General features: G+C 53.7%; 2 protein-coding genes across 2 annotated transcripts in view; both read left to right on the top strand.

Moving 5' to 3' along the window:
• The first annotated feature begins 603 nt into the window (after positions 1-603).
• Positions 604-14818, top strand: MED1 (mediator complex subunit 1). Its single transcript, XM_086477844.1, has 17 exons — positions 604-631; positions 2555-2661; positions 3487-3565; positions 3985-4039; positions 4168-4300; positions 5048-5076; positions 5453-5524; positions 5837-5911; positions 6469-6542; positions 6905-6994; positions 7717-7828; positions 8127-8251; positions 8469-8587; positions 9194-9395; positions 9615-9710; positions 9819-9924; positions 10749-14818. Exons 1-17 carry the CDS (start codon positions 604-606, stop codon positions 13996-13998), a joined length of 4752 nt encoding a protein of 1583 aa, XP_086333970.1. The 3' UTR covers positions 13999-14818.
• Positions 14819-17558: 2740 nt separating this feature from the next.
• FBXL20 (F-box and leucine rich repeat protein 20) overlaps positions 17559-18241 on the top strand; it is a 41729-nt gene continuing 41046 nt past the window's right edge. Inside the window, exon 1 of the mRNA XM_086478127.1 lies at positions 17559-17613. Within this exon, the coding sequence (XP_086334253.1) occupies positions 17572-17613 (42 nt within the window). The 5' untranslated portion in view covers positions 17559-17571. The remainder of the gene's footprint in view (positions 17614-18241) is intronic.

The following is an 18241-nucleotide window of genomic DNA, read 5'->3' as shown; positions in this document are numbered from 1 at the left end:
AGGGGACGGGGGAAACACGGGCGCGATCGTCCTCTCGCGAGAACCGGGCCCGCCTCCGCCAAGGGAACTTTATTGGGGCGCCGGGCGGGGACAGCGCCCGCCCCTCAACAAATCTTTATGGAGGCGCCGCCGGCGGACAGGCCCGCGCCCCGCCCCTCACGGCAGGCCGGCCCCGGCCCCCCGCCGCTCTCTCGCTCTCTCTCTGTCCCTCTCTCCGTCCCTCTCTCCCCTCCGGGCTGAGTTGAAGGCTGTTCGCTGCCCCGGGAGGAGCGCTGGGATTGACGGCGGCCGGTAACGGGCAGTGAAGGCGCGGCCGCTCCGCCGCCACCGCGCTTGAAGGAGGCTGGAAAGGAGGGAGGGAGGGGGCGGGGCCAGGCGGCCTCAAGCCCCGCCCACCACCTCCCGCCTCTCTCTCTCTCGCGAGACTTTGGCGGCAGCCGCGGCCGGAGGAATGGCGGCGGCCGTCGCCGTGTGAGGCCGGTGCGGAGCGGCCCGGCCGCGGCTCCCCCACAGCTCCCCCCCCCGGTCCCCTCCGCCCCGATCCCGGCCCGCCGTGACACCGGCGCTGCGGCCCGCCGAGGGCCGCCCGTTCCCGCCCGCGGCATGAAGGCGGCGCCGGGCGGCGCCGAGGGTGAGTGTCGCCGGAGGGGCGCGGCTGGCGCTGCGGCTTCCCGCCGGCCCTCTGGGGGGGGGTCCCGGTGTCTCCGAGGCACCGGCTCAGTGTTGGCTGGGGTTGTGGTGTCTACCCGAAAGGCGGCACCGGGAGGGCGAGGATCCCGCGGCCGGTGGCGCCGTGCCGGGCTCGCTCCGGCGCCGTGACTCCCTCCTCCCCGGCCGGGGCTGCGGGTCTTCGCGCTGGCCGCGGGCCGGTTCCGTTTTTAAAGGAAATAAATATCCTCGTGAGGCTCCAGCTTGGCTGAGATCGGGCAGAGCTGTGCCTGTCCCCGGGCTTAACGGGGTCTTACCGATGTACGTCGGTACCCGGCGGGAGGGTGTGAAGCAGAGCGAGCTCGGCTCGTTTCGGGGGCGAACCAGAGGCCATGGGCACAAACGGAAAGGCAGGAGGCTCCACTTGAGCAGGAGGAGACGCTTTTTCACTGTGAGGGTGCCCGAGCGCTGGCGCAGGGTGCCCTGAGAGATGGTGGGGTCTCCATCCTTGGAGGTGTTCAAAAGCCATGGGGACACGGCCCTGGGCAGCCTGTTTGGGCAGGGGCTTGGACGAGGTGACTGCCAGAGGTCCCTTCCAGCCTCAATCCTCGTGATTCTAACGTAGCTGAGAGGTATAAAGCAGGTGAAAACGTCTAGCAAACCTTTATTTATTTATTAGGCTTGGCTTTGATGGAGTCAGCGTTAGGTCTGTGAACTGTCCGCGCGTCAGTAATGAAAACAAACCCTTGAAATCCTGCAGGTGAAGGCTTGCAGGGTTGCCTGCTGTGGCAGTTAGGATGTCGTAGACATCTGTTTGCCTTGGACCCACTAGTGCCAGTGACAGGGTTTGTTTTGGCAGTGATGTCTGCTGGGATCTTTTGACAAATGCAAGTGTAGGAAAAGCTGTCTCTTAGCAAAAAAAAAAGACAGAATTATAGTACTCCCAAACCCTGCGTTCTCTTTGTGCATGTGGCCGACTAGATAGTAGGGAAAAAATAAACCGTTTAATCTTGGGACATTTTTAGCTAAACTGTCCAACATTACTTTTTTGCTTAGCGACTGGTCCTGTATCTCTCCTTTTCTCTCATCAGGGAGATATTGTTCATAACAGTGGAACTTTCTAAAATACACAGCAATGAGCTTGTAGAACCACAGGTAGTAGATGGGAGCGTGTGGGATATGAGAGGTGTTTTATAAAGGCTGAGTGGGTTCCAGGTTGGTGGAGCTCAGTGACCCCTCCAGTCGTCCACAGCTTCGTTATCTCACCCTGGACGGGGCCGTGCCCTGGCCTAGAGCAGCACCGAGGAGGCGCCAGCCCTCGGGTTTCAAGCTAGCGGGAGCTCAGAGTGTGTCTGAGCAGAGAATTTGTGACAAGTGGCAGCTGGACGAATTTGGTTGAGGTTTTCGAAGATCTGAGGTCTGTGAAGATCTTCACTGTAGGAGAAGTCAGAGGGTTGGAAGAAAGAACAGTGAAGGGGAATCCAGGAAACGAGGCTGAACCTCGCTTCTTTAGCACGATGTTTTCTACACTCTCCGTTCCCTGTCCCAGGGACCAGACGGTGCTGTTATATCTTCAAACAGTGCCCCAGTATATTCCCGTCCTGCCAGGCCTTAACTTGATGGGGCCACGTCGGTCCCAGGCTGTGCAGAGTAGGAGCTGGGCTTTTCCCAACAGGCCCGTGGGCACTTAATGATCCTTTAGGTTTTGATAGCTTGTGTTATATCCTTAACGTTCGCTTGACCTTAAGGTCCAGGTGGCAGGGATAAATCAGCGGCAAGTAAGTTTTTTGAAATCATGTTTAGCTTAAGGGTGGAAAGTATTTTCGTTACAAGTGCCAAGCTGTTTTATTTATAAAACTTCAAATATTGCCTCATTCTCTTTTCTGACTATTCCCCTGTCTTACAGAAACGGAGAAGCTGAATAAGATGAGTACCCTCTTAGAAAGACTTCACGCCAAGTACAACCAGAACAGACCTTGGACAGAAACCATGAAGTTGGTCCGCCAAGTCATGGTGAGAGTTGTTGGGATCTCGGCGGGAGGGTTTCTGGAGTGTCTTTAGCAATAAATTTGTCGTTGGTTTGTTAGATCTCGTCAAAGGGCTTTACCTTTTGTTCAAGCCTTGGCTTCCTCCTTGGCCGGTGTGGTTGAGGCGTGCCGGTTCTCACGGCCCGCCGTGTGCCGGGGAGGGGGTGATGCCCGTACCCTCTGTCTGGTGTGCCCTTGCCTTCCCCAATTTCCCAGTTCCCCTCTACAGCCTCACTGGCACGGGGCAGCTGTCAGCTCAGCGCCGGCAAGAGGGTCCAGCGTGTGGTTTCGGCCGGGGCTGAGAAGCCCAAACCATTCTGCCGTTGGCTCTTTTGGGATGTTGTGTTTTGCGAAGCAGTTTGCTCCCCGTTCAGCGATGTTCAAACCTTGGTGTTCCCTTGGTCAAATGTGGGTTTGAAATGTGGGTCTCTGCGTGGGGGGAAGGAGGAGCAGGAGGCAGGGGAGAGCTACATCAAAGGCTTCTGCATCCATCGTGGTGTTAAAAGTTGGCCCGTCTTGTTATTCCTCTGTTGTCTCATATAACTCTTGGTTTAAACAGTTGCTACAGTCTGTTCTTCCAGATGAGCAAGCTGCTTAAAATAAATCCATTCCAGGCCTGCCTTCGTTACCTGCTTCCGAGAGAGATACTGTTCTCCTACAGGGATCGAAATGAGGATGTAATTTTGGGATGAAATCCAGCCTGCTTTTAATTCCCTAAATAAACCTCGCTTGACTGAACCAAAGTTGCAATAATTCCCTCTTACTGAGCGATACACAAAGAGGACGGGTTTTTTTCTTCTTTCTGACTCAGGAGAAGCGAGTTGTGATGAACTCGGGGGGGCACCAACACCTGGTGAGCTGCTTGGAGACGCTGCAGAAGGCGTTAAAAGGTTGGTCCGCTCTGCGCTTGGCGAACTGCTTGGCAGCTGTGGAAGTACTCCACGTGAGGAAAGCGGGCAGGGGCGTTGCTGGGGGCCCGGTGCGTGTGTGCTCCGGCTCACCTCCGCCCGCTTCTCTCCGTGCCGGTCGGTACCAGCCCAGGTCACTTTTTCTGTAAGTGCCCAGAGCTGGAGCCCACTTGCAGAAGAAAACCCGTTCTCTCTCTGCAGCTCTGAGAACATTTGGTTTTCTCGCTGCAGATTGTTCTGCCTGGTCTTGAGTACAGATCGTGTACGTGGTTGCACGTGTGGAGGTGTGAGCGGGCTCGGGAGGGAGGAACTCGTTGAGATTGGGCTTGATGCTGATGTCTTATTCCTGGGGAAATGTCAAATCATTTCACAAAGCCTTGTTTTTTGCTCTCTCCCTCTAGTGTCTTCTCTGCCTGCCATGACGGATCGCTTGGAGTCTATAGCTAGACAAAATGGGTAGGTCTTCTCCTTTGTTCTATGGCAAAGGCTTTTCCCGTTTATCTGTACGCATCGTAATCTCACTGCTGGGTTGATTGGTTTTTGTGTGCACCTCATAGCAATTTTTGTTTTGTTTTGTATGTAAGCCTTGGATCTCACCTTAGTGCAAATGGCACTGAATGTTACATCACTTCAGACATGTTCTATGTGGAGGTCCAGTTAGATCCTACAGGGCTGCTGTGTGATGTCAAGGTGGCTCACCATGGAGAGAACCCCGTGGTATGTACGACTGACAAAGATGAGGGTAATGCCTTTCTGTTTTTGGAACTGCTGCTTTGGCTCCCTTCTGTTTGGACAGAGGAAATTGTATTGAAGGTTCCCCTAGCCCTCACGTTGTGCCCTTGCTGCTTGGGCTGGTGGAAGGTGAAAGCCTCCATGGAGCAGCCCGTTCTGGCGGGTTAATCCGATCGATGTCGTGCACGTGTGCAAGGGCCGGTTTGCTGATGGTCCTTCTTTTTTTCTCTGAGTGGTTTTTTAACTGGCAAAATTGGAGGACGTTACCGCTGTGTTTCTGGAGGAAGGATAGGGAAATAAATCCTAGAAAACTTTAATCAGGAAATGGAAAATACTAAAACATGGGATGCTGAAAGAAAATGGCTTTGCTTCCCTGCTGCGCGTACGTGAGAGTCTGAACTTGCCGTTTCCATCGGCCTAGCCACTCTTCTGAAACCGGACCGGTTGTAATATCTCTGTGTGAGGTCATAGGTTTTCAGCCTAAGGCTTCACGATTGAAAAAGTTTGTTTCAAATCAGACGTTTAAGAGGAAATTGCTTGAATTTGTCCCAGAGGGGGTCTATGAGCAGGACATGAACCAGAGCAATGTGTAGTTGTGAGCATTGTGTTGCTTCTCACGAAAAGCTGACGCTAGAAATTTTACTGTCCTGATATTTTACAGTTGCTGTGCTGCACAAAGGCTGAAATTGCTGCCTTCAACATTGATGTCGTTGTCTGTTCTTTCCTTTTCAGAGCTGTCCGGAATTGGTGCAGCACCTGAGGTGAGCCACAAGAGTTGTTTGTAGCGTTTTCTGACAGGCTTCTCTTGGCAGTAGTGATCCTATTTTATGTCTGGGAGCGCAAAGTGTTTCATACCTGTCCCTCCCCAGAAAGTCTCTCTGCTTCTGCAGGGGATTTTCTGGCTTTGGTTCAGGTAGTTTGGTTCCAACGGCTGTGCGTTGTATCTTGGAAGCCACAGCACAACGTTATCAGATTCATCAAAGGTGGATCATTTAATGAACGCTTTCGGTAGCTTTCATGTAGCAAAAGTCTTTTCTTAAGTGACTTAATGTCTGTATGAATGTAACTTTTTTAAAACAAAACCGTATCTGTTACAAATTTGCATAACTGTTAACTTTTTCTCCCTCTTCCTTTCAGAGAGAAAAATTTTGAGGAATTTTCTAAGCACCTGAGGGGGCTTGTGAACCTGTATAAGTTGCCAGGAGACAAGTAAGTCTAAAAAATGTATTATATTTATTTAAAACCATATATATAAAATGAAATGAATCTGCAAGCTTTTCATTCTGTGCTTCAGTTTTCATTGTGTGTGATCCTACTGACTTCATCACCCTGGCTTGCGTGTGCACACGGTGGGTAGGGGGGATTTGGGGTGCAGTGGGAATGCAGAGTGAAGAGTTGTAATTTCTGAACGCTCAGTCTGATGGCAAGTGCTGCAGTTGTCCGGCCGTTCTGCGAGACAGATCGCACTGCACGGTTTCTCTCAATTTTTCTTACGTTTTGTTTCTTTGTTTGTTTTCCCAGCAAACTTAAGACTAAAATGTACTTAGCTCTGCAGTCCTTGGAGCTGGATCTCTCGAAAATGGCGGGGATGTATTGGTAAGGACATCTCTGTGGTGGTGGGTTTTTGGTGGTGGTTTGTTTTTATTTAACAATGCTGCATCCTGTTGGCTGATCCTGATCAGGCCAAGTGTTGTGCGTCCAGGGAGTGTCACATCAGTGCCTGTACGGTCTGACAGCACTGCTAAGGAGTACAATGCTGAGGCTACAGAAGGCCTCTGCTAGCAGGGGAGTGAGAGAGATACAGAGAGAGACAGATTGCTCAGAGCTTCCTGAGCAATTCCTGTTGAACTGCAGAATTCATTTGAAAGGTAAAAAGTTGGGAACTGGATGCATTAGTGGGAAAGTCTTTTACAGTGAGAGACTGAGAAACATTTGACCGTTTGTCACTGCTGTAAATTCAGTGGATAAACCATCCACGCTGAGGGGAGTAAAGCAGCTTTTGGTTTGCCTCTAACAGTGTGTTGTTTAAGATCGCTGCCTCTGTGTGACCGAGGAGTGTGTCTGTTGAGCTAAAACCTTAGGCCGCCATCAGCACGTGAGTTTGGCTTCAGGGGTGGCTGGCTTCTTACAGAGCTGTGATTGCTCTCTTGCAGGCAGGCCACCAACGCCAATCCCCTCGACAAGATCCTTCACGGCAGCGTGGGCTATCTCACCCCCAGGAGCGGAGGTATCTTGGATTAACACGAAAGAAAAGAATAAAAATTTCTTTGTTCAGGGTCCCCTTTGTGGACGTTAGTTTCGCATTAACTGATGAGGATCGTGGAAAACGCTAATCAGAGTAAAAAAGGGACAAGGTGGTTGAGTGTTTTTAGCTCCCAGATCATGCAGAAAGCCAGCTTTGCTTTGGAAAGCCCCACGGAATGGCCGATGGCCTCGTCTGTGTCTTTGCCAGCAGAGAACAGCTCTTTCAGGGGCAGCTCTGCACAGTGTGTGCTGTTACAGTGCAAATCCTGCGTGGTTACAGGGGTTAATAATGATGGTGTTGACTTGTGTCCTCGGGATGCCGGCTCAAAAGCTTCTCTCCCACAGGTCTCCTGATGAATCTCAAGTATTATGTCTCGCCCTACGATTTATTTGAAGACGGCACTGGAGCCCCTGTTATTTTGCATGAGAACAACGGTAGGTCAGCTTTAGAAGCTGTTGTGGGCAGCTACTGCTTGCAGGAGAGAAGCAAGCAGAACTCCAACAGTCTGTCTACCCTGTAGTCATCGACCAGTCTGTCACCCTGTAATACAGGACACTCCTGGTGTACAGAGGACACAGGTTTCACGCCCCCGTGTGTAAATGCTGGCCCTGCTGACCCGTCTTGAACCTCGTGGCTGTTTGCAGTTTGGCCTGGGCTGCCACCAAGGGTGGTGGGGGACAGTCCGCAGACAGAGCCTTTTCCCTTGGGGTGAATTTCAGTGATAACTTGGGATTTATTTGATTGTGGGAATCCTTGTGTCGCTGCAATCTTACTGGAAGATTATTTTTTAGGCATGTACGTGGACATCTGTCACTCGTTAAAGTGACAAAACCAAGCACCAGTTAAAATTGAGGCTGGTCTTGGGAAAGAAGGGGCAAAATGGTCCAAAATCATTGTTTGTGTTGCTTTGTGAGGAGCATACTACAAAGTTGCAAATGTGTTTGGAATATATTTTAAGAATTATGCCGTTGGTGTACCTTGCGAGAGAAGAGGAGGACGTTAGGTAGTGTAACTCGTTCGGCTGTTGTCCATTTAGTGATAAAGGTGAACGCTGGAAGCTGTGCCTTGCGGAGGAGCTGAGCTATTTCCACCGTGGTGACACTTAAGTCATAACTTTGGTGTTTCTCATCAGCTCACGTCGTTGGGTTTTTTGCAGTTCCTCGGTCTTTGGGCATGAACGTGTCCGTCACAGTGGAGGGAACCATGGCGATGTACAAACTCCCGATCGCGCCGCTGATCATGGGCTCTCACCCAGTCGACAGCAAAGGGTGAGCAAGGGACGCGTCGGCCAGGCCTTCCTCCGCGGCCTCGTGCGGGTGCAAGCTCAGCCTTCGGTGCTCTGGCGGAGGCAGAGTGGGGAGCTGACCGCGTGATGTCAGAGCACTACGTGAAGCGCTTCTGTGCTGTCTTTGAGCCAAGAAATACGTATTTCAGGCGTGCGACGTGCTTTTGAGGAGTGTCTTAATTTTTAAGAAGGTGTAGAAATCCGCTGAGCGAACAGTAAATAGCAGAAGCCGGGGTCGTGCCCTGCATCTGGTAACATCCCGTATTAACTCCGTGTTTCAGAACTCCGTCTTTCTCGTCGGTCACCAGTGCCAACAGCGTGGACTTACCAGCTTGTTTCTTCCTGAAATTCCCTCGTCCCATTCCGGTGTCTCGAGCTTTCATCCAGAAACTTCAGGGCTGCACGGGTGAGTTGCAGATCTGCCAGACAGACGCTCCTTAGGTTTTTGTTAATAAACTCCTGCAAATTTATAACGCGTGCCAGGAAGGCTGCTCAAGGTTTTGTGCTCTCTCTGCAGTAAAACCGGGGTAGGTTTCTTGTGCTAGATGGTGACGCCTTCCCTGCCCCCCGCTTCTCTTTCTGGCTCCCAGGTGCTACCGTTCTGTGCCATCTTCTTCCCTCAGGTATTCCACTGTTCGACACGCCACCGACATTTGTACCCTTGTATGAGCTGATCACGCAGTTTGAGTTATCCAAGGAGGCTGATCCTCTGCCTTTAAACCACAATATGCGCTTCTATGCAGTAAGTATGTTGTTACCAGCAGGGCGTTACACTTGTAGACGAGCAGTTTGGGGTTTTCCGTCTGTTTCAGGCGTCTTTCAAGTAGGACAAAGGGAATTGGTACAGCTTTTATTCATAGGCGAAAGCTGTGCTATCCAAGCGTTAGAATACAGACCTGACCGTAATTAGGAAAACGAAGTAATGAAAAATCCGTTGCTGTTGCAGGAGTGACAGCAGAGTTACGGGACTGAGCCTTCCCAGGTTCTGTCCCTTGCTCCTGTTCGGAGCGTAATGGGCGGCTGAATGAACCGCGGCACGTTGGGAGAAATCCAGTTCTTAAATGTGTCAGTGCTGGATCTCCTGTTGACTTCCGAGGGTTCCCCTTTTCCTCAGAAGGGATGCCATACCCTGGCGTCGGTGGGGACAGGGGATGCTGTTCGGCAGTACTGCTTCTGAGGAGCTGGAGTTGTGTTTGGCTTGCTCAGACGGGAAGGGAAGCGTCTTCATTGTTCCTCATTTTCAGCCAGAAAGGTGGCTTGGCGGCACTTGGATCCGGGGCCAGCCCTGGGTGTCTGTTACTGCCTTGTACCCAGGAGTAGTTGGAGTAAAGCAGAAATTGTTTGTCAGGCTCTTCCAGGACAGCAGCACTGTTACTTTCTGAACAAAGATGCTCCTCTCCCAGATGGAAGAAGCCTTCAAGGAACTCTGATCAGTAAAATCGCCTTCCAGCACCCCGGGCGGGTTCCCCTCATCCTCAGTTTGATCAGACATCAGGTGGCGTACAACACGCTGATCGGCAGCTGCGTCAAGCGGACAGTTCTGAAAGAAGGTGAGTGCCCCAGCAAGTGGAATATAGTGTGTGGGTAATAAGAAACCCTGGGTGATTTTCCCAGGTGTAGGAATAAGAAATGAGGCCCGTGCTGCTTTCCTTTTTTTGGTTTGTTTTGGTTTCAGTTTTGGGGGTTTTTTCCCCTTCTGTATGGGGTATTGAGCTGGTGCCTCTGGTTCATCTCCTGTTCCCTACTTTAACAGTTCCCATACCTTTCAGATTCTCCTGGGATCCTGCAGTTTGAAGTTTGTCCTCTCTCTGACTCCTGTTTCAGCGTGTCCTTTCAGCATCCTGTGAATGACTCCCTGGTGTGTGGTAAGTGGGCTCGGTGAAAAGCATGAGGGTGCTGACGGGGAGGGTGGCAGCGGTTCCTTCCGCTGGAAGCAGGATTTTGATCTCTTCCAAACGCCTTCTCTCTTTTAGTGGTGATGGATGTGCAAGACTCCACTCATGTGAACTGTAAGCTGTACAAAGGACTGTCCGATGCTCTTATCTGTACAGATGATTTCATTGCCAAAGTTGTTCAAAGGTAAGCTGGATTTTTTTGTGCCGCCGTGCGCTCCAAATCCTACAGGCGAACTCTGTGTCTATCTCCTGTTTATCCTAGTGGTTTTGGAGCCGTTCTGTCTGTGGGTGAGTTCTGGTAGTGGTTGTTTGGAAGAGAGGAAAGCTTGGACCCCTACTGAAAATTCCATTCCAGACATTGAGCCGTAGCCGCTTATTTTCGAGCGGGTGTCTGAGGTGCCCACGATTTCTGCCTTCTCCTGGAGCTGGTTGCTTTCTAAGTCTTGACAAATGTGGAAGAGCTCCCCTGCGGTTTGTCATTACACAGGCCTTTTACCAAGGTTCCCCCACCCCAGCCACCGCTCAGAACACAGCAGAACGTTAACGGGGCACAGCAGAGACCTTTTCAGTGAGAATGGCTGGTTTTTCTTTCAGAGCATTATAGCCTTGTCGTCCTTGAGCGGAACGTGGCATTATCGTTGATTTTTACAGGATTGCAGGAAATCAGGTTTGCTAAGCTTAGACAAAAGTGTTTTCTGGCAGAATCAGAGTAACAACCCGGATTGCATCCTGTGCCTTAACGACAAGGTCACGACCTGCCAGCTATTAGTTATTAATGTTAATCGATTGATTAATTCTCCCTTTGTGATTGCAGGGCGTGGCTAGATGAGCGTGATGCTGTAAATGTGAATGCAAGCAGGGCATTTGCAGTGCCTGGGCCTGGGGCTCTCTTCTGCCCCAGAGCCTCACTGCTTGCTTTATGTCCCGTGGGGTGGTTAAGACGTCGTCAGCGAACGTTGCTGTAGGGCGGCCAAACGCACGCTAACGCCTTCGTCGCGTGTCTTGCAGGTGTATGTCCATCCCTGTCACCATGAGGGCCATTCGCAGAAAAGCAGAAACGATTCAAGCAGACACGCCGGCCTTGTCCCTCATTGCAGAGACAGTAGAAGATATGGTGAAGAAAAACCTTCCCCCGGCCAGCAGCCCCGGGTATGGCATGACCACAGGCAGCAACCCAATGAGTGGTACCACTACCCCAACAAACACTTTTCCTGGGGGGCCCATCACTACTTTGTTTAACATGAGCATAAGCATGAAAGAGAGGCATGACTCGGTGGGCCATGGGGAGGACTTCAGCAAAGTGTCTCAGAACCCTATTCTCACTAGTTTGTTGCAGATCACAGGGAATGTGGGGTCTACCATTGGCTCAAGTCCGACCCCTCCCCATCACACACCACCACCAGTATCCTCACCAGCAAGCAACACCAAGAACCACCCCATGCTCATGAACCTTCTTAAAGAGAATCCCCCTCAGGATTTCTCCACTCTGTATGGGAGCAGCCCTCTCGAAAGGCAGAACTCTTCCTCTGGCTCCCCCAGAATGGAGGTGGGCCCTGGGGGGAATAAGCAAAAGAAAAAAAAATCCCGCATGCCGGCCGACAAGCCCAAACATCAGACTGAGGATGATTTCCAGAGGGAGCTTTTTTCCATGGATGTTGACTCCCAGAATCCCATTTTTGACGTCAACATGACTGCAGATACCCTGGACACCCCTCATATTACTCCAGCGCCCAGCCAATGCAGCACTCCTCCCACCACATACCCACAGCCCATCCCTCACTCGCAGCCCAGTATTCAGAGAATGGTTCGGCTCTCTAGTTCGGACAGCATCGGAGCCGATGTCACTGATATCCTTTCGGATATAGCAGAGGAGGCTTCCAAGCTACCCACCACGAACGAGGACTGTCCGCCCATTGGTACGCCAGTGAGAGACTCTTCTAGTTCAGGACATTCGCAAAGTGCCCTCTTTGACCCGGATGTTTTTCAGACGAACAACAGCGAGAACCCCTACACAGACCCAGCAGACCTGATAGCAGACGCTGCTGTGAGCCCCAACAGCGATTCTTCCAACCATTTTTTTCCAGACGGAGTAGATTTCAATCCTGACTTGCTGAACAGTCAGAGTCAAAGTGGCTTTGGGGAGGAGTACTTTGATGAGAGTAGTCAGAGCGGAGACACCGACGAGTTCAAGAGCTACGCGTCCCAGGCTGTGGCTACTTTGGGGGTGCAAGTCTTGGGGGCTGATGGGGGGGAAAATAAATTTAAGGGGAGCAATCAGTCCGATACGGTAGATTTTAGTATTATCGCAGCTGCGAGCAAAGCGCTGGGGTCCTCTGACATCATGGAGCATCACAGTGGAGGTCAGAGCCCTTTGCTGAATACAGGGGATTTAGGAAAAGAAAAGCCTCAGAAACGGGTAAAGGAAGGCAACGGTTCTGGAAGTAACATGGCAGGTCCCGGGATAGACGGGAAGCCGGGGAAGCGCAGCCGGACGCCGTCCAGTGACGGGAAAAGTAAAGAGAAACTGCCGAAGCGGAAGAAGCAGGAGACGGATGGGAAATCTCCGTCTCACAGTTCATCAAACAGGCCTTTCACGCCGCCGGCCAGCACGGGTGGGTCCAAATCTCCCGGGAGTTCGGGCAGATCTCAGACTCCCCCCGGTGTAGCTACTCCTCCTATTCCAAAAATAACCATTCAGATCCCAAAAGGAACAGTGACTGTGGGCAAGCCGTCTTCACATGGCCAGTATACAAGTAGTGGCTCTGTCACCTCCTCCAGCAGCAAAAGCCATCATAGCCATTCTTCCTCCTCCTCCTCTTCTTCCTCCTCTTCAACCTCAGGCAAAATGAAAAGCAGCAAATCAGAAGGGTCTTCTGGCTCGAAGATGAGCAGCAGCCTCTACTCAAGCCAAGGCGGCTCAAGCTCGGGTCAGTCCAAAAGCTCAGCTCAGTCGGTGGGAAAGCCTGGGTCCTCCCCCATCACCAAACACGGCCTCAGCAGCGGTTCTGGGAGTACCAAGATGAAACCTCAAGGAAAGCCATCATCACTTATGAACCCTTCCATGAGTAAACCAAACATCTCTCCGTCGCATTCTAGACCCTCGGGAGGTTCTGACAAGCTTGCTTCTCCCATGAAACCTGTCCCAGGAACACCCCCATCATCTAAAGCAAAGTCACCCATCAGTTCAGGTTCCGGAGGCTCCCATATGTCTGGGACCGGATCGAGCTCAAGCATGAAGTCGTCATCAGGAATGGGATCCTCTGGGTCTATGTCACAGAAGCCGCCTCCTTCATCAAATTCCTCAACAGCGTCTTCATCTTCCTTTTCGTCCAGCGGGTCTTCCATGTCTTCATCTCAGAACCAGCATGGAAGTTCCAAAGGCAAGTCTCCAAGCAGAAACAAGAAGCCATCTCTGACTGCAGTCATAGACAAACTTAAACATGGGGTTGTCACTAGCGGGCCTGGTGGAGATGACCCGATGGATGGACAGATGGGGCCGAGTTCCAATTCCTCAAGCCATACTATGTCCTCCAAACACAATATGTCCGGAGGTGAGTTCCAGGGCAAGCGTGAGAAGAGTGACAAAGAGAAATCGAAAGTCTCTGTTTCTGGAGGATCTGTTGACTCTTCCAAGAAGACTTCGGATTCCAAAAACGTTGGAAGCACTGGAGTGGCCAAAATCATCATCAGCAAGCACGATGGTGGTTCCCCAAGCATTAAAGCCAAAGTAACTTTGCAGAAACCTGGGGAAGGAGGTGGGGATAGCCTAAGGCCTCAGATGGCTTCTTCCAAAAGCTACGGGTCCCCTCTAATCAGCGGGTCCACTCCGAAACACGAACGCTGCTCTCCCAGCCACAGTAAGTCACCAGCGTACACTCCCCAAAACATCGACAGCGAGAGCGAGTCGGGCTCCTCCATAGCGGAGAAGTCCTACCAGAACAGCCCCAGCTCTGACGACGGCATTAGGCCTTTGCCCGAGTATAGCTCAGAAAAACACAAGAAGCACAAAAAAGAGAAGAAAAAAGTGAAAGACAAAGACCGCGACCGAGACCGGGATCGGGATAAAGACAGAGACAAGAAGAAATCTCACAGCATGAAGCCAGAGAGCTGGTCCAAGTCCCCCATTTCGGCCGACCAGTCTCTCTCCATGACGAGCAGCGCTATCCTGGCGGCTGAGCGGCCGTCCCGGGCCAGCCCCGAGTTTTTGATCGGGGAGGAAGATGACGATCTCATGGATGTTGCTCTCATCGGCAATTGATTTTCGTCGTCCCTTTAAAAGATGAGCTGTAGGCAGGACCTGCGGGTTCTGGAGACTGGAAGAAAGGAACCGTTCGTGGCGGACCTGCCACGCTGGGTTTTATGGGGAAAAAGAAGACGGGGGGGTGAAAAAAAGTATTTCCAAGGATCTCCAAAGTCTGAACAGAAAGCGTGAGTGCCAGCGGCTCGTTTGGCAAGCCAGTTCCTGGCTGTGGCCTTCCTCCCGCGGTCGCTGACGCTCGTTCTTAATTTATAAGTATTAATTGCCCCGTTAGAGTTAATGGGCGTGAAGCTGAGTGTGTGTGAGCGTGGGAGCAGACCCCAAACGGGTGCAGACAAACCCAGGCGATCCTGGGGGAGGCCGAGTGCCTCTGCCCCTCGTCCCATTCAGAATCAGTTGCTTTTGTCTTTAGGAAGTTTTAAACTAATTATTTTAGGGCATGTTTTAGGGTTGGGTTTTATTGTTTTTAAAAGGGTGGTCGGAAGGAGGAAAAAAAAAACCCGCCACACAAGTTTTTTTAATTTATTTTATTTTGGGGGCGTTTCTTCATTCAATGCCTGATTCGTTGCGGTGCTGAGCTGCTTCTTCCTCCGATAGTAGCTGCCCTGCAGAGTCGGGCACCGCGTGCTGCTGGATAGCGGCGTTTTCCTCCAGGGCAGAGCGATGAGGGATCGCTGCCTGGCGCTTGGCTGCCCTTTCGTTTTAGCTATTTATTTAAGCCTGTACCCAAACACCCTGTGCCGCTTGTTTTCACGCCGTCTCTGGTCTAATTGTGCGATGCGGAGCCCAAAGGGACTTGGGAATTTGGGTAGAGCCCGGGGATTTGGGCGCGCGTGGAGCTTTGGTGAAGTTCTGGCCTGCGTTGGGGCAAACCTCCATGGAAAAGGGAGTCTGCTGGCGTCAGCCGAGCCCGGCAGCCTGGCAGGCAGAGCTGTCGCGGCGCCCCCCGGTCCTGCCAACGCCGAGTCCCTCCGCTACGAGCGCTTCGTCGGCGCCGCTGGAGCAGCGGGAGCCTCCATGGAACAAACCGGGCCTTGGTCTCGCCGTCGGTTTCCGAGCCCCTCAGGGGTTCGGTTTGGGTTTCGCTTTTTTTTTTAACTTCTAACCCGCCGTGCGCTGCTCGTCGCCTTCTCTGGGGGGGGGGAGCCTGGCCGGGCCAGCCAGGAAAAGGCTTAACTGGTTCATCTGGGATCGCAGTTGTAGCGAAAGCAGTCGTTTCCTTAAAAGATGGATTTTTTCCCCCGTTTGTCTGGAATTAAGAGCATGACTCAGGCATCCTCTGTAGTCCCGTCTTGTGATCCCTGAAAGGAAAAGAGCCGGAGGAGAGCGCTTTATTTTTAAAAGCAGTTCAGTCTGACTCACCGAAGAGGAACGTGGGAAATCGGGGAGTTCTGCAAACGCGTCTCCATTGGAAGTTGGAATTCCACACTGAGCACCGTCCTGCTGCCCTCGGGTTTTGCTGCTGATGCCTGGAGGCCAGGATTTCCCCCTGGAGGCCAGGATTTCCCCCCTGGGAATGAGATTATACTTCGAATTTGGGGATGCAGTCAGGAAAGATGTCGAGGATTTAAATTCCTTTTAAACCACGGAGGTTGCCGGTCCTGCTTACGGTCTGACCCCGGTCGTACCCCAGGCAAGCTGTTCCTTTCCCGGCCCGCTCAAGGCCGTAGCGAGGCCGATGTCTTTTCAGGAGGGCAGCAACACTTCAGCTCATTGTCGGGATTTTTCACCTCTTCCTCCTGCTTTCAGCTTGATTCCAGGGCTCCTGAATTTCTCCAAAGCCCCCCGCCCTGGGCTCTGGAGAGCTCTTCCTTGTGTTTTCCACCCTTTGCTCCTTGTGGTCGACGTGCCGTAGTTTCCCCATCCCCAGCGCTCCCCGAGATGATAGGAAAATAGTCAGGAAAAGTCTAAACCTGGAGCAAATGCCGTTATCTTACGCAGCATCGGAATCGTGTGACTGCGGGGTGTCGGAGAAGAGGAGACACCGCCAGAGGAGTTGATCTCGAGACTGCTGCTGCGGCCGGGGCTGGGACGTGACGCCGGTTCTGGCTCCCGCAGGTCCTCTCTTCTCTATGCTGCCCCTCTCTTTTTTTTTTCCTTTTTTTTTGTTTTAATTTTAAGTTGTTTCCTGTTACAAAAGCCCTTTGATCTGCTCGGGATCATGTAAAACAGCCTTCCAGAAGCGCTTTTCCAGTCGAATCAGGGCCGGTGGATTTCACAGGACGATTTGCTGGACTTGTCGTTCATCAGGATCACGTTTTACCGGTGCGAAACGCGGTAAAAGTTGGAAGGAAATAACGAACACCAAAGTCCCGATTTAAAGCTTTTTGCCCCGTTTCTGTGCGCTGTCCCCTTCCCCATCGTGTGATATAAATCATGTGTGAGAGAGAGAGGCCGGAGCCGGGCGCTGGCTGCACCACGCTCCTGTCGCCGTCATGAGGTACGCGACGACACGAGCCGTTTTGACGTGTAAATGCTCAGTCTCTGGACAAAATGTTTTATTTTTAAAATATTTTTGCTTATTCTCGGTAATTATTTGACGTCTTTCAGTATTGGGAAGATAAAAGGTGCAAACGAAGCAGAAGCCAAACCTTTTGATCGTGGGTGGCGGAGCGTACACGGAGATTGAAAGAAAATGGTTCTTTCCTCACCGGTCGTGATGTCAATTCCTGGCTGGAAATGGGCTTTTTTTGTACCCGCCGCCCCCCCCCCCGGGGACTGTCACCTTTTTGGGGAGATATGGCAGAGAACCCCTTTATTTACAGGCGAATAAATCTCTTTGGTACAAACCAGGCTCCGGTCTCTGGGGGCGGGGCGGGGAGGCCGGGTTCTCTCGCCACGCTTGATTTTCCCGCGGGTATGACATCACCATGACGCCACACCAGGCGGGCCCGTGATTGGCCGAGTTCCGCCGTCTCGCCGCTCATCCCGGAAGGGAAGCGGAGGGGCGGGGGACGCCTCCGACCCCCTCCCCGGGACCCCCGATCCCTGCTACGGGGAGGGGGGCGGGGGGGGCTGCGTCCCCCCCGGATATAAGGGGGAGGATCCTGACAGTCCCCGGATGTCGGGGGGGGGGGGGGCAGTCCTGCAGCCCCCGGTGCAGCGCGGAGGGGGGGCGCCCACCCCCCCCCTCCGGTTACAGTGATTGGGGGGGGGGGGGGGCGGGAGGACCCCGGTGGCCGCCTGCGGGGTGGAGGGGGACGGCGGGGGCGCGCGCGCAGCCCCCGCCCCCGTTTCGGGCCTTCCCCGCCGCAGCGCCCGCCGCGTCCGTTCCCCCCCCCCCCCCCCCTTCCGCTTCCACATCCCCCCCCCCCGCCGCCGCCGCGCGCCGTGCCCGGCGCTGGCCAATGAGCGCGCTCGTTGCTGGCAGGTGCGGAGTGTTTTTGTTTTGGGTTGAAGTTGAGGCCGGAGGAGACGCGGCGGCGGCGGGCGGAGGCCGCGGAGCCCCGGCACCCCCTGCCCTCCTCCCTCCGCCGGCCTTCCTCCCTTCCCGCCCCCTCCTTCCTCCTCCTCCTCCCCCCCCCCTCCTCCTCCCTCTCCTCCCCGCCGGCCCCGCCCGCCCCCGGCCCCGCCATGCGGAGGGAGATGAACGGGGTCACTAAGAGCCGCTTTGAGGTGAGGCCCCGGGGGTGTGGCCGCCCGGGCCGTCCGTGGCGGGGGGGGGGGGGAGGTCAGGCCGCGGTGTACGTGTCGCCCCTCCCTCAGTGTTACGGTGTGGGACGAGGCCCCCCCCCCCCCCGCGACAACCGGTTATCGCGGCGCTGTGGCAGACTCGGGGAGGGGGGTGGGGGTTTTACCCCAGGCCTGGCGCGGGGGGAGCCCTGCCAGCCATGGGTGTCTGGGGGGGGCGGGAGTCGGGCCTGTGACCCGCGCTGGGGGTGGGAGGTGTTGGGGGGAAAGTTGTTGCGCCCCTGCCCCGTTTGGGGGGTTGGGGGGGGGCGGGGGGGGCGGGGGGTGCGTTGCCCCGTCAGACGTGAACTCCCGCGCGGGGGGGGGGGGGGGGGGGGGGGGGGCGGGAAACAGGGCTGCTGCCAACGTGTTGCTGCGGGTGTGAGCGCTGGCAGCGAAGTTGATGATGGAGCAGGGGATGTGGGAAATGGAGGTGGAAAACAAGGCAGCCCGGGAGGGGGGGGGGGGGTAGGGGGTGACCCCGGCTCGGTTTTTTTGGGGCAGTAGCCGGGAAAAATTTGATTACGGGGAGGTGGGGGATGGAGAGGACGGAAGGAGCGGGGTGGGGGGGGGT

Source organism: Leptosomus discolor, chromosome 25, assembly GCF_034619465.1.
Source record: "Leptosomus discolor isolate bLepDis1 chromosome 25, bLepDis1.hap2, whole genome shotgun sequence".
In the NCBI taxonomy this organism is placed as follows: Eukaryota; Metazoa; Chordata; class Aves; order Leptosomiformes; family Leptosomidae; genus Leptosomus; species Leptosomus discolor.
Note: the sequence above shows the minus strand (reverse complement) of the source record. Positions and strands in the feature narration are given on the sequence as shown.